The 13,471-nt window shown below is 38.2% G+C and overlaps 1 protein-coding gene across 1 annotated transcript in view; it reads right to left on the bottom strand.

Moving 5' to 3' along the window:
• Positions 1 to 292: 292 nt before the first annotated feature.
• The window catches only part of LOC106883198 (uncharacterized), a 20,094-nt gene continuing 6,915 nt past the window's right edge, over positions 293 to 13,471 (bottom strand). Inside the window, exons 2-5 of the mRNA XM_014934120.3 lie at positions 9,047 to 9,144; positions 6,265 to 6,363; positions 1,638 to 1,795; positions 293 to 734 (exon numbers count right to left, since the gene is read on the bottom strand). Of these exons, the coding sequence (XP_014789606.2) occupies positions 1,658 to 1,795; positions 6,265 to 6,363; positions 9,047 to 9,144 (335 nt within the window). The 3' untranslated portion in view covers positions 293 to 734; positions 1,638 to 1,657. The remainder of the gene's footprint in view (positions 735 to 1,637; positions 1,796 to 6,264; positions 6,364 to 9,046; positions 9,145 to 13,471) is intronic.

Genomic DNA, 13,471 nt, shown 5'->3' on the forward strand with positions numbered 1-13,471 from the left:
TCTGCAAGAAATGTGAAGTACGTCACACGTATTGCGAAGGGCATTTTCTCTGTTTGAACGACAATCTCCCATGTATATTTTTTTTCTACATAGCTTTATTTGATCTTGTAAATGAACAATCTGGTGTGTTTATTTTAATGGCTTATCAATGTAGACAGTATGACCTAGGCGTCAGAAAGATAGTCGGCAAGAAATGGAAACAAAGCTGAAAGAAGAAGGAAAGAAAATAATAATTTTAATAAAGGTACAAGTCTTTACTGAAAATCCTGACGCATACAAAAGCACAACATAATTTTTGGTAAAGAAAATAATGTTTTATTTCATTGAATGTTAATTACATATAATATAGAAGTTAATTTATTGTTGTGTTTACAAATATTAAACAGTCATTATTTTGTTAAAAAATGAATTAGTTGAAATACAAAATCATCTTTATGAGAGGAACTACTTTCAGATGTTTTAAAAACAAATAGCATACGCGAAATTTCAATATACAAATTGCAAATGAAATTAAAATGCAATAATTTGTATGTTTGTTGTGAATTCTACTTCCTGTTCTTTGACATGATCAGAAGAAATATTAGTGATCCAAATATTTTTGAATAAAAGCAATGAGAATTGTTCCTCAACATTTGTGGTTAATAATTGAATGCAGTTTTCCTTAATAATCATCATAACAATCATTGCGTAAGATGGCAGAATCGTTAGTTCACCGGACAAAATGTTTAGTGGCACTGAAAATGAAATTAAAATATAATCATTTGTACGTTTGTTGCGAACTCCACTTCCTATTCTGTGGCATGATTAGATGAAATATTAAAACCAATATCAAACAAACTATTGATAGAAGAAAGTAAAGAGATATATTCCTGTACATTCATAGTCAATGTTTGAATGTAATTTTCACTACTAACCATTGTAACTACCCTTGGTGGATAAAAAAAAAATTAGGACGTTGGCGTTGCCTTGGCAGAGGTTTGCGCTCTCTGAGTGCACTTGTTATGAATGTATTTGTGTAACTTGGTTTTCTATTCGTGAGTGTAATTAATGACTAGTTCATGTTAAAATGAGTCAGGTGGGTGTTTAACAGTCAAATAAATGATTTAAGGCAATGTATTGAAAAACAAAGAAAGAGTTTTAAAATGTTTTGCATGACAATTATGTTTGAAAATAATTTTAAAATTTAATTATTCATGAGAATACGATAAAGAATATTCAAGTAAAATGTGTACAATATCACCTAATGCTTTAGTGAATGATTGAAATGGACAGAAGGAATGGCACAAATGGTGCAGAATAATCTGTAAACCCTCATAGCTTATTGGCTGGAGCCATTAGGCTGAGGACGTAGAGTTCACCGATCAGAATGTATATCATTATTCAATATTTAGAATTATATTATTTATTATGCAATGTATCTATCATATGTTGATACAAGTTCTCAATATATTTAAATGTTTTTCTAGGACTATCTTATAGGATTGGAATTAAACATGAAAAAAAGGAAAGAAACAAACGAGAGAAAAAATGAAAAGGCTTTATTTACTATGAATCTACTAAAATTTCTAAAGCTTTTTTCTAGCTATCGGCAAGATTATTATATACTATATAAGTAATGTAAATTGAGTAATGCTTACAGTTATTATTTGTTCTCTTTTTATGACGTAGTTCCTACTATTATCACAATAAGGAAAATAACAATACCAAGAAAAATTGATATTTTGATCAACCTTTTTGCTTTAGCGTTAGCCTCCAGCGCGTCTTCTCTCCCTCCATTTTCGGCCAATGCATTTGCCTAGAAGATAAAATGGAAGTTTACATTTAAAGCATGCAAATAATACTCAACAACACCAAATATATTGGTTTCAAATTTTGCCACAAGACTAGCAATTTTAGAGTGGCTAAGTCGATTACATCGACCCCAGTACTCAACTGGTACTTATTTGATCGTTCTCGAAAGGATGATAGGTAAAGCGGATATGGGCGGATCAGAACTTCGAACAAAATGATGGACAAAATGCCACTAGGAATTTTGCTCGGCTAATGGTTCTGCCAGCTCGCCACCTTAACAACAGCAAATATATTGTCATTTATTTACAACTCATATAATTTTAATGGTGTAAAGAGAATTGTCAAGATGATTCTTTGGAAATGGTTGTGGTGTAGCTTTGTTTCTGTCATATAATGTCTTGGATATGTAATGTTCGTATATTTTTGCATTGAGCGAACTGATCATGATGACATGTGTCTTCTATGCATAAAGTTTATATGATGCATATATTTATCATTCATGAATCAATAGAAATTCACCTCTGCGCACACACATGTATATGTATGTTTTTCAATATAATATTGAACATAGTATGGAAAATAAGAAATACAAAAACTGAAAAAGTTTTCTGGTTACATCAATATATAAATATGTTTTAGTATTTCCCAACATATGAACCTATTAGTAGGTTTAAATACATGTATTGTGCCCTGTTAATAATTAATATTTATCTTTCGCTAGGTGGAGTACCTTTCTTGTTGAATTTTCTATCACGGAACAGGAACAGTACATTATGTGTATGTATGTGCGTGCGTGTATGTATATGTGTTATAATGTATATGTATATATATATATATATATATATATATATATATATATATATATATATATATATATATATATATATTCATATATTTATATATAGAGGGTGATAAATTGAATATTAATTCAATTTAAAACCAAGTGGCCTAGCATATAAAAAATCTGAAAATTCAGAAAAATTGTATTACACGTATATAGGGGATGACTACTAAGTGGACATCCAATATGCTAGAAAGAGGTCATCAATGACCCAACCTCAAAGAAAAATAATGTCTGTGTTCGGTATATCCACAAATCTGCGGGCGAAAATCAAGGCTTTGTTCAATAGTATGGGGGATATCGAATTATAGTAATTCGAAATATTGAATTGTATAAAGTTAAAACAGGTTTTATCCTTAAGGGAATTAAACTACATGATGACATCCCCCGAAAAACTCCATAACGGGAGTTGAACCTTATCCCTTATGACAGGAATAATACAGTCAATTACAAACTTGCTAATCCGACCCAAATCAGATTTGGTCGGGCATATTAACTTAATCGAGGGCATGTAGGGTTTTGGGAGCATAAGGCCGGGTCCTATTCAGTAGGCCCAAGTTGGAGATGATCTCCAAGTGATTTTCATTAATGCTATCCACCGCGTGCTTTTTGGCATGCTCATAACCAGAGCTTAATTCCTTCAATATTAATTTATTATAAAGCTCAGGTGGTACTGAATAGATATTTCCAGTTTTGTCAGACAACATATGTAAGTTCGGAGATGACCTCATCTCAGATATTTTATCAGATAACAGTTTCTGGAAGGAGTTCGTATAGTTAGAGAACTTCAGTTGTTTAATCAGATTCATCAAGTCCCGCTCAAACTTAGCAATAGCAGGGTTGGATGGTGGGTTTCTATAGGTTTTGAGGTTGTAGAAGTTTCTCATATCACATGGGTTTTTTTCCACTATACCCTTTCTAACACTATCGTTATTTTTCAGATCAAAAAAGAAGACACGCCATCTTAACCTATTAATAAATTCCGTGGTTTTATGGACAAGTGATTCCATATATGCCTTCTTCGGGTGTATGGGGACATTTTTCGTCGAAAAATCTAAACAGTGTTTATTCATAGTGCAGCCTGTATAAAGTGCTCGAGGAGCCAATGAATATATGTAATATTAATAGTTTCTTATTTCTTTATTGCCCACAAGGGGCTAAACATAGAGGGGACAAACAAGGACAGACAAAGGGATTAAGTCGACTACATCGACCCCAGTGCGTAACTGGTACTTAATTTATCGACCCCGAAAGGATGATAGGCAAAGTCGACCTCGGCGGAATTTGAACTCAGAACGTAACGGCAGACGAAATACCACTAAACATTTCGCCCGGCGTGCTAACGTTTCTGCCAGCTCACCGCCTTTTCTTATTAGGAAACTAATAGATTTTATACAGGGCTGCAAGGAGAAGTGCTCAGAATAATTGAGACAAGAGTAAAATATTAGTTATAGAATAAAAACGTTAGGTTAACTACTCAACATACCACACTCCCTCAATGATCATATATAAGAAATACAGCATAATCCACCAAACATAAGGAATAAAAGGATATAAGAATAACGTAAGAAAAATAAAATAGATAAAAGAATAAGAAATATATAAGAAGTAAGATGCAAGATATTGAACGTATAATATAAAAATTTATACACAAATGTATTATTTCAACCGATTACATGCTAATAAATTAAGAATAATAAATTTGAGTTGAAGGTATAACACAATACACATCTATATCATTTCATAAAAGTTCCAAATCAAGTTAAAGTTAAAATTAATACGATTAAAAATTCAAATATATAATATAGATCGATATAAAATAAAATAAAGAAATGAGGTAAAACAAAATAGTCTATCGGTTAAAAATCAATGACAAAATTTAAAAATGATTTAACATTATTTAGAGTTAAACCAAATTGTGATATTTTGAAATCATTTAATTCGTATGGTTCAGGTTTTCGTAATATATAATAGGAAATGCTTTCATTATGTAAAACGTCCTCAAGTAATGCATTTCAAAAATATAAAGAAATATATTTGAAATACTTTGACTAAGAAAGGTTTATGTATTGGACGCATTTCTTATGAAATATTACAGAAGCGTGAAACGTACATACTAAATGATTTCAAAATATCACTCTTTGGTGTCATTTCATTATTACAAGTAATACGGCTCGATTCCAAGTACAAACTAAAAGTGTACACTAACAACAATTTGGAATAGTTTGTCATATTTGATTCGAATTGTAAATTTTAGTACCATGCACCGCTTCTTAGCGTAACGCAGGATTTATGCATATGTGTATATACATACATACAGTTATATATATATATATATATATATATATATATATATATATATGTGTGTGTGTGTGTGTGTGTGTGTGTGTGTGTGTGTGTGTGTGTGTGTGTATAGGTACACACATACACACACACACATACGTAGACATATATATAATTATATATATTTGTACATCCATACATACCTATATATATACATTTGGAAAGATCACCCCGAGGACAAAGAAATAACCCACAGTATGGTAGAAGCTATAGCCCACTCATAATAAAAAGGAGTACTAGTGGAATGTCCCAGTAAAGACCTCAATAAAATGTAAGCACAACAGACCTGATATAATGATTTGAGATAGAGAAGAGAAACTGTGTACAGTTGTAGAATAAGCTGCCCAGCGGATGTTAACATAAAGCTGAAGACCAGTGAAAAAGAGAATATCTATGCTGAACTATTGAGAAATATGCAGTTACTCTATCCAGATTACAAGTTCAGGTTTATGCCAGTGATTATTGGGACCCTGGGATATGTAACACACTGCCTAAATAAAAATCTTGAGAAATTAGGCTTCTCAAAACCAGAATGAGGGAAGCTAATTCGAAGAACTGTAAAAGTCTGTAAAACTTTGCAGAAGTTCATCATTTGAATATACATGAACTTGTCTAGAGATCTAACTATATGTATGAGAATACCTGCATAAAACAAAACATAAAAATCTGCACATATACAAACAAACAAACAAACAAACAAACAAACAAACAAACATACATACATACATACATACATACATACATACATGCATGCATACATACATACATACATACATACATACATACATACATACATACATACAAGCAAAAATACCCTGTTGATAATGTTGAAATTCCAACGAAGGAGTCTTAAATCTCGGTTAGAAACAGACTTTTTCTCTATTGGCAAGAAATCTTGAAATAAAACTGAACAATGACATACACAAATACATACACACGAAATATACGAAGAGAAAGAAGGAGAAAAAAAGCCTCTTGGTTCCCATAATCCATGCATCCCAAATTCACGAAAGTCATGTCTCCTTCGGGAGAATCTATTATAGTCAGTCTGTGACCACAAAATACATACAGTACAACTGAATTTCCAAATGTTGGCATGATACTTTAATACTAAATATACCCAATAGTTTGTTTTATACAATATAATATTAATAAATTAGGAAGCTTATGAAATACATGACTTTTACTAATTATTTACATTATCCTTTGAACGAAAATTTGAATATTTATGTGTTAAATATACGGATATGAATAGAATTTCTTTCAAGGAATGTTCATATTTTACTTACTCTGCTGCTGTATATAATAGCAGCGATGCCTGTTGGTAAAAAGCAGCAAATGGTGGCCAAAATTGCCGGACACATGATATTCGGGACTGGGTCTAGTATCTGAAAACAAGATAAAGAAAAGAAATTACTTTATCCTCAAAAGTTGATGACGATGATGACAACGAAGACATCAAAAATGATAATGCAAAGATCCTATGGGATTTTATGATTCATTTAGACCATAAGATAGAAAATAGGAAGCCAGACATATACTTAATTGAGAAAAATAACAAACTATGCTGGATCATAGATATAGCATGCCCAGCTTACAACCAGGTATGCGATAAGGAAGAAAGAAATGTCGATAGATATGACAGGTTTGCCTGGGAGGTTAAACAGTTGTGGTCGATGGAAAAGGTGGTAGTAATACCAATAATTGTCGGAGCCCTGTGAACAGTGAGTAAAAATCTCAAGAAGTACATGGACAACATAGGGGCTGCAATAAGGGTGGAGCACTTGCAAAAAAAACAGCACTGCTTGGAACCGCTCGAATACTCCGGAAGGTGCTCGAAAACGAAGAGGTGTTACCTTAGTTCACTGGTAGTGAACAGCTGACACCGTAGTACATCTCCAGCGTTAGAAGATGCGCAAAGGCAATAATAATAATAATAATAATGATAATAATAATAATAATAATAATAATAATATTTATTATAATCCTTTGTTTATTAGCCACAAGGGCCAATAAAATTAGGATTGGACATTACAAAGTACGAAGGACAAAGTGAGAGTGAGGTGATATAAAATGTCGTGTATAAAATGTCTCTCCAAGAACGTCGTCGTATCCTTTCACTACTAACCCTCTATACAACGCCATAGTAGAACTTCCACGAACCGCATTACCCGACTGGCTGAGAAGCATGGGCGCCTGGCGACAGTCAAGATGCCCAACGCCCAGACTCGAACTACGCTTGATTCAAGATTGCAGCTTACTCAAAGAGACGAGCTGTGGGAAAGCGAGTCTGACAAACGGCGACCACACCTGCTCACCGTCATCGAGGAAACGTTGGATGTGCATCAATAGCCACGGCATACCTAGCTCACCGTTCATAGGGTGTTGACAGCAAATGGAGTGCCTGACCAGCGGAGTCCATCCCTTCCATGAGAAGCAGAAAAGTCCCGTATTTCCTCAATTGTTATCATCCTTTCGCAACATTCTGGCCCATTTCTGGGTGAGACTGGCTACCCTGATCGTCACCTCGCTCCAGGTGCTAAAATGTTTTTTTTATGTTAGATGCACAACTACAGGAGACTCTTAGGTTGTGCACCTAACATAGCAAAAACATTTTAGCAAGTACCCACAATACAAGAGAGGAGGCAGGTTGCACTTTCAGGGTATATAACTGTCCAGAAGGAAGCCGATGCGAGGATGAAGGGTCATCAATGAGGCTATGGTGATACCTAGACCTGATATCCGCAATAACAGTAATGTACTATCAAACAACAATATTATTAGCAGATTAACCAGTTCTCATGCCACTACAGTTGCCGCACCCAGAGATAACAACCAGTCTGGGACTAGCATCACAGAGAGCGTCACCGAAGACCCCGGTACCACCGCCACGAACAATGAACAAACCATAGATACAGATAGAGTGACCAGGCCCTCAATGTATGTTACCACCAGTACAAACGACGCACCTAGAAATAATGACCTATCCAGGACCAGTGACTTGGAGGAGTTCTGGTTCCTAGTTCTGCCACCTCAGGAGATGACCAAGTATTTATCTTCAACACCGATGGGATGACCAGCTCGGCACCGTATGTTACCAAGGGTACGAATAGGGCCACATATTATGTGTGGAAATATATTGGCTCTGCGAGTCCTTCGTTCAAGCGACGTTTTCTTAACCTCCAGTTATCCTTCAGAGCCCCAGAAAGACGGTTTGTCACGTTCCTGACCCGCCATGTATGGCATTTCAAAGATCAAGGTACCCCGTGTAATATCAGGTGGAAATTAATTGATCATCTGGGCTCTTATAATAATGGAAGTGGACGTTGCAAGTTCCGCATCGCGGAGAGAGCCAAAATACTGAAGGACTATAAGAAACCTGGAACATTAAACAGCCGTAAAGAAGTGTTTTCTAAATGTATCCACTTCAAGCGCAACTTACTGGAAAATTGGACCCTCTGTTTGCTGGTTAGGCCTCATCGTGTCTATAAGGGTTTTCCCCCTCTAATTCAGAGGTAATAACCCGTTCACATTAATGTTTTTTTTTCCTTTTGCTAAGACGTATCTCTCGATTTCTGAGCGTTTCCTCACGTCTGCAACGGAAATATTTCGAATTTTGTAATTATATAGAGTCTGTCGAGCTGTCCACAAGGCATTTGCTCTGTGGATGAGAAACCTTGGGTAACTCTATGTTTAAGATATAAAACTTTTAGTGTAATATATATATATATATATATATATATATATATTATGTGTGTGTGTGTGTGTGTGTGCGCGCGTGTGTGTGGAAGGATATATGCGTGTACATATATCCTTCATGTCAGGTGTGTTGAATGGTCCAGTTACTATTGTAGTTCTGAGCAATCTCTCAGCCATTCAATAAACAGAAATTTGTAAAATAAATCCCAGACTAAATTATATATTTAACTCTAAAAATTGGTATGTTTGACCAAAATGTCTTAACAGTGGTTTCCTAGCATACTCACACTTTAATGATTGAAATGAGCAAAACATCAGGATATTTAGGTGTAGAGCAGTAAAAAAAAAGTGAAAAGAACAATATCTACTTACAATAACTGCTTGAAGCTCTGACAGCTGTTGCACAGGAGGCGGTGGTGGAGGGGATGCCGATTCCACAACGAATAAGTTTACTTCTCTTCTGATTGAATCTGTAAAAAAAAAAATTAGAATATTTCACAATGTACGTTCCTTATATTTATATTTTGAAATATTCCAATTCAATCAATCATCAAATGTTATATACTGGTTGGTAACACTTGATTTTTTTCTCGTGAAAATTCGATTCTACAGTAAAAAAAAAAAAAAAATTAATATCACCATCAGTTAAAATAAATAAATAAATGAAATAAAAGATCTTTAAAATGAATCGGCCCTAATGTGGATTAACCATGTGTATGCGTGTATGTGAGTGAGTGTGTGCGCGCGGGCGCATGGAATATGTATATATTAAACGCATAATTATTAGTTTGAATCAAGTGTTTTTTTTTAAACTCTTACTATTAGCAATGTAGGTGCATCGGCACATTAAGTCACATTTAGTGACGATTAAATATTTCCTTTATGGTATTATATTGTGCTTAGCTGTTTATGTTAATTTTTATTACATGCTTTAGCATTTCGCTAATTCATCCATAAATTTCTATGGTAAATATTTACATTTGCTGACAGACGGAATTAGACGACCATCGGCTGTCTGAGCTGCAGAGTCTTCGTGAGGAAGGGGCATACCATCCGTGTTTCGGTGGAGGGACGTAGGCCCAGGTGCTTTAAGTGCAGGCAAAAGGGTCACGTTCACTCCGCCTGTATTAAAAAAAAATAAACGGGTGACGCCCTTCCTCTGAACGCGGAGAAAAAAAATACAGATCGCTAATTCATCCATAAATTTCTATGGTAAATATATACATATGCTGACAGACGGAATTAGACGACCATCGGCTGTCTGAGCTGCAGAGTCTTCGTGAGGAAGGGGCATACCATCCGTGTTTCGGTGGAGGGACGTAGGCCCAGGTGCTTTAAGTGCAGGCAAAAGGGTCACGTTCACTCCTCCTGTATTAAAAAAAATAAACGGGCGACGCACCTCCTCTGAACGCGGAGAAAAAATACAGAAGTCAAAAATAAGGAAAAGACTAAAGAAAGCAAAGAGAAAAAACAACCCGAAAATGAAAATCAAAAAGAAGAGGCGATTAAGTAAACTGAACCTGAGGATATGGAATTTACTCAAGTGACATACAAAAAAAAAACAACACATACCCCTGACTCCTCTATCCAAACAAAAAAGAAAAATAATAATAATGCAGACGAACAACACAAAAAATTCCCCAATCCCACACCCCTGGCACGACATTAGTCGGGAAACATTTCGCCATAGCCCACCCACCAACACTCAAAGGTTTGAAAAAAAAAACAAACAGAAAAATATGAAAAGGTGGCTAGACTAATAAAAGCCCACTCACGCATCAAGCTTTTTTAAATGTGCTGATAATGAGACTGAGTTTCGTTATGCAAAGGTTGGAGAGGAGGAGTGGAGAGAGAAACTCCTCCAGGACCATGTGAAGGGCAATCTGATTAAAGACGTTACACAAGATGTAGTGGCGGGCAAGCTAATTGTCAGCCCGGCAGCCACCCCTGCCCAGAGCCCGGTGGCAACTCCGGTAAAAAGCCCAGCGTGGAATGGGGTCGAGACGGAAACAGGCTTGTTTCCTGAACGACCTCACGACATATAGAATAGATGTTGCTATTGTAACCGAGTCCAAGATGAGATGACCTCAAGCGTTCTCGCCTCTTCTCAATGGTTACGAGAAATTTATTTCTCCTAGCCGAGGAAGAGGTGCAGGCGTGGTTGTCCTTATCAGGAGGAACTTGGACTTACAGGTAAGTACTGTCTTTCTGGACCCAGAAGGTAGGCTGGTTGTCCTGGATGTAACTCACGTGAGTAAGCAGTCCTTCAGGTTAGTAGCTGTCTATGCTCCTCAGGAGTGTAGGCAGACTGGTTTTTTTCGGGACCTGGAGCACTTTCTAGTGACGTCTAAAACGGTAGTCTTGGTAGGGGACTTCAACACTATCCTCGATGCACGGGTCAATAGTGTGGGCTCGACTGATAGGAAAGAGAATCCTTGCCTCAAGGGTCTACTAGAGAACTATAATCTAGTAGACCGCTACCGATTGGATGAGCCGAGCGTTCCACAGTGGACGTGGAGTAACAACTATGGCTCACGCAGATCGTATCTAGATAGGGTATTTGTTAAGAAACGAGATAAGAATACTGTTAGCCGTCCACAATTTTGTATTGTGCCTTACACAGACCACAAACTCGCGACGTGTGAGGTACATGTAGATAAATGTCATAGACAGGGACCCGGGTATTGGAAAATGAACAAGTCTATTTTGACTTGTGAAGCTTTCCGTACCCGGATTAAAGAGTTAGTTAAGAGGGTATTATGTGGCACCATCTTTAATAACAGATGGTGCCACGCCCTCGAAAGAGCCATCCGTTTGGAGTCCATTAGATTTAGCAAACAGCTAAGTTGAGATAGGACTAGAATAGAGGGCGATTTAGTTAAGAACTTAGACGAGGCAATGGAATCTGGCTCTGCATCTAGAGTGTTGGCGGCGGGAACGGTCTTGTACCGTCACCTCAACGCCAAGCACGAAGGGTGCAGAGTTAGAGCTAAGCTACGTGCAGGGAAACGAGAAGGTATTAATGTTACCAGATGGACACGTCGTGAGGAGAGTCAGAAGGTCTTTCACCAGCACTTCGCTCGGTTGTTCGGAGAGAGCAGTCTGCTTGAGCGGGGGAAGGCCTTAGAGGACTTCCTAGCTGGTGGGCCGCGACTCTCGGCATGTGAGGCGGAATGCTGTGAAGGGCCGATCACTCCCGCGGAGATAAGAGAGGTGTTGGCCGAGTGCGCCGGGGAAAAGTCTCCGAAGTTGGATGGTCTGCTCTACAAATGTTATCGTTGTATGCCGGACTTGTTTAGGGACATCCTGGCAGGTGTCTATGCAAACTGGCAACATAATGGGAAGATTCCCACTTCTATAAGCCGAGGAGCTGTGACGCTGGTCCTGAAGGACCCGAGTAAGGGGGATAGTATGAGTAATTATAGGCCCATAACTCTACTTAATGTAGAGTAAAATATTTTGGCCAAGGTGTTAGCAAAAAGATTGACGGCTGTCGTGAAGAAACTTGTCGGGAAGGCACAGTCATGTGCAATCCCAGGCAGGTCGATCCAAGATAATCTTCACCTTCTCCGCTGCACCATAGACAAGGTTGGGAAATTATCCGACAAAGGAGGGGCATTAGTCCATATAAACCAAAGTAAAGCGTTCGATAGGGTAGACCATCGGTACCTGGCGGCGGTCCTCGAAGCGGCTGGGCTGGGTCGTGGCTTTCGCGGGTGGATCTCCGCTATGTACAGCGGCATCAAGTCCACAGTCCAGATAAACGGTAACCTAACAGAGCCATTTTCGATCAATTGTTCAGTTCGTCAAGCGTGTCCCTTGTCTCCGCTCCTGTACGTTTTGGCTCTAGAGCCATTGTTGCGGAAGTTGGAGAAGTTAGGAGGCAACCCTAATGAAATCGGATGCGGTAAGTCTGTTTCTGTTTATGCGGATGACGTCACCTTCATCGTGTCCAACGAAGCACAGCTACCTCGTGTAGAAGATGCTCTCCGAGGATACGAAGGGTGGCAGGGGCAAAAGTTAACAAGGACAAATCCATCGGTTTGCGCCTCGGCACGTGGAGGAACAAGTCGATATCGTCCAGTGTTGTGCGACACTGGACAGATGGACTTGTTAAGTTGCTTGGAGATTGGTTTGGCTCAGACTCCCAGACGGAGAAGAATTGGAGCGAGGTAGTGAACAAGGTGGAATCCATAGTACGGAAGTGGTTCGGAAGGCCTCTGTCCTTGAAGGAGGGGGCGGATGTGATACAGGTGTTTATAGCATCTGTCATCACTTACCGCCTGACTGTTGTGCCTTGCCCCGATTCTTGGCTAAGCAAGTTGGAACGACTCCTTTTCCTTTTTGTGGAAGGGAGGAAAGCCACTTGTGAGGCGCTCCATGTGCTGCCAGGAACCGCTAAAGGGTGGGATGGGGATGCCCTGGCTAATGATGCGCAGACATGCGTTGAGCCTGAGAGATCTCTGACACCACCTGGAAGGTGACAAGGTGTGGAGTCCGCTGGTGGAGGAATTCTTACCGCGACCGGCCTCTTTTAAACCCGGTTTCATTAAAAGACGGAATCTGACTTTATGGCAGGAGTGCCGACAGGCACCCTGGTTTATCTACAAGACGGGCAAGGGCGGCAGCGGGAATACCACCTCGGTGTTCTATAGAGGGCTGGTAGGGGCTCTGGGGTTCGATGAAAACTAACTTGCCAACCTGTTCAGAAAAACTTTCAGGCCGGGGTATTTGGACAACTTCCAAAAATCCCTGACCTGGCAGTGCTTACAGGAACGCCTTATCTGTTCGCGATAA

Source organism: Octopus bimaculoides, chromosome 2, assembly GCF_046866305.1.
Source record: "Octopus bimaculoides isolate indiv1 chromosome 2, ASM4686630v1, whole genome shotgun sequence".
NCBI lineage: Eukaryota > Metazoa > Mollusca > Cephalopoda > Octopoda > Octopodidae > Octopus > Octopus bimaculoides.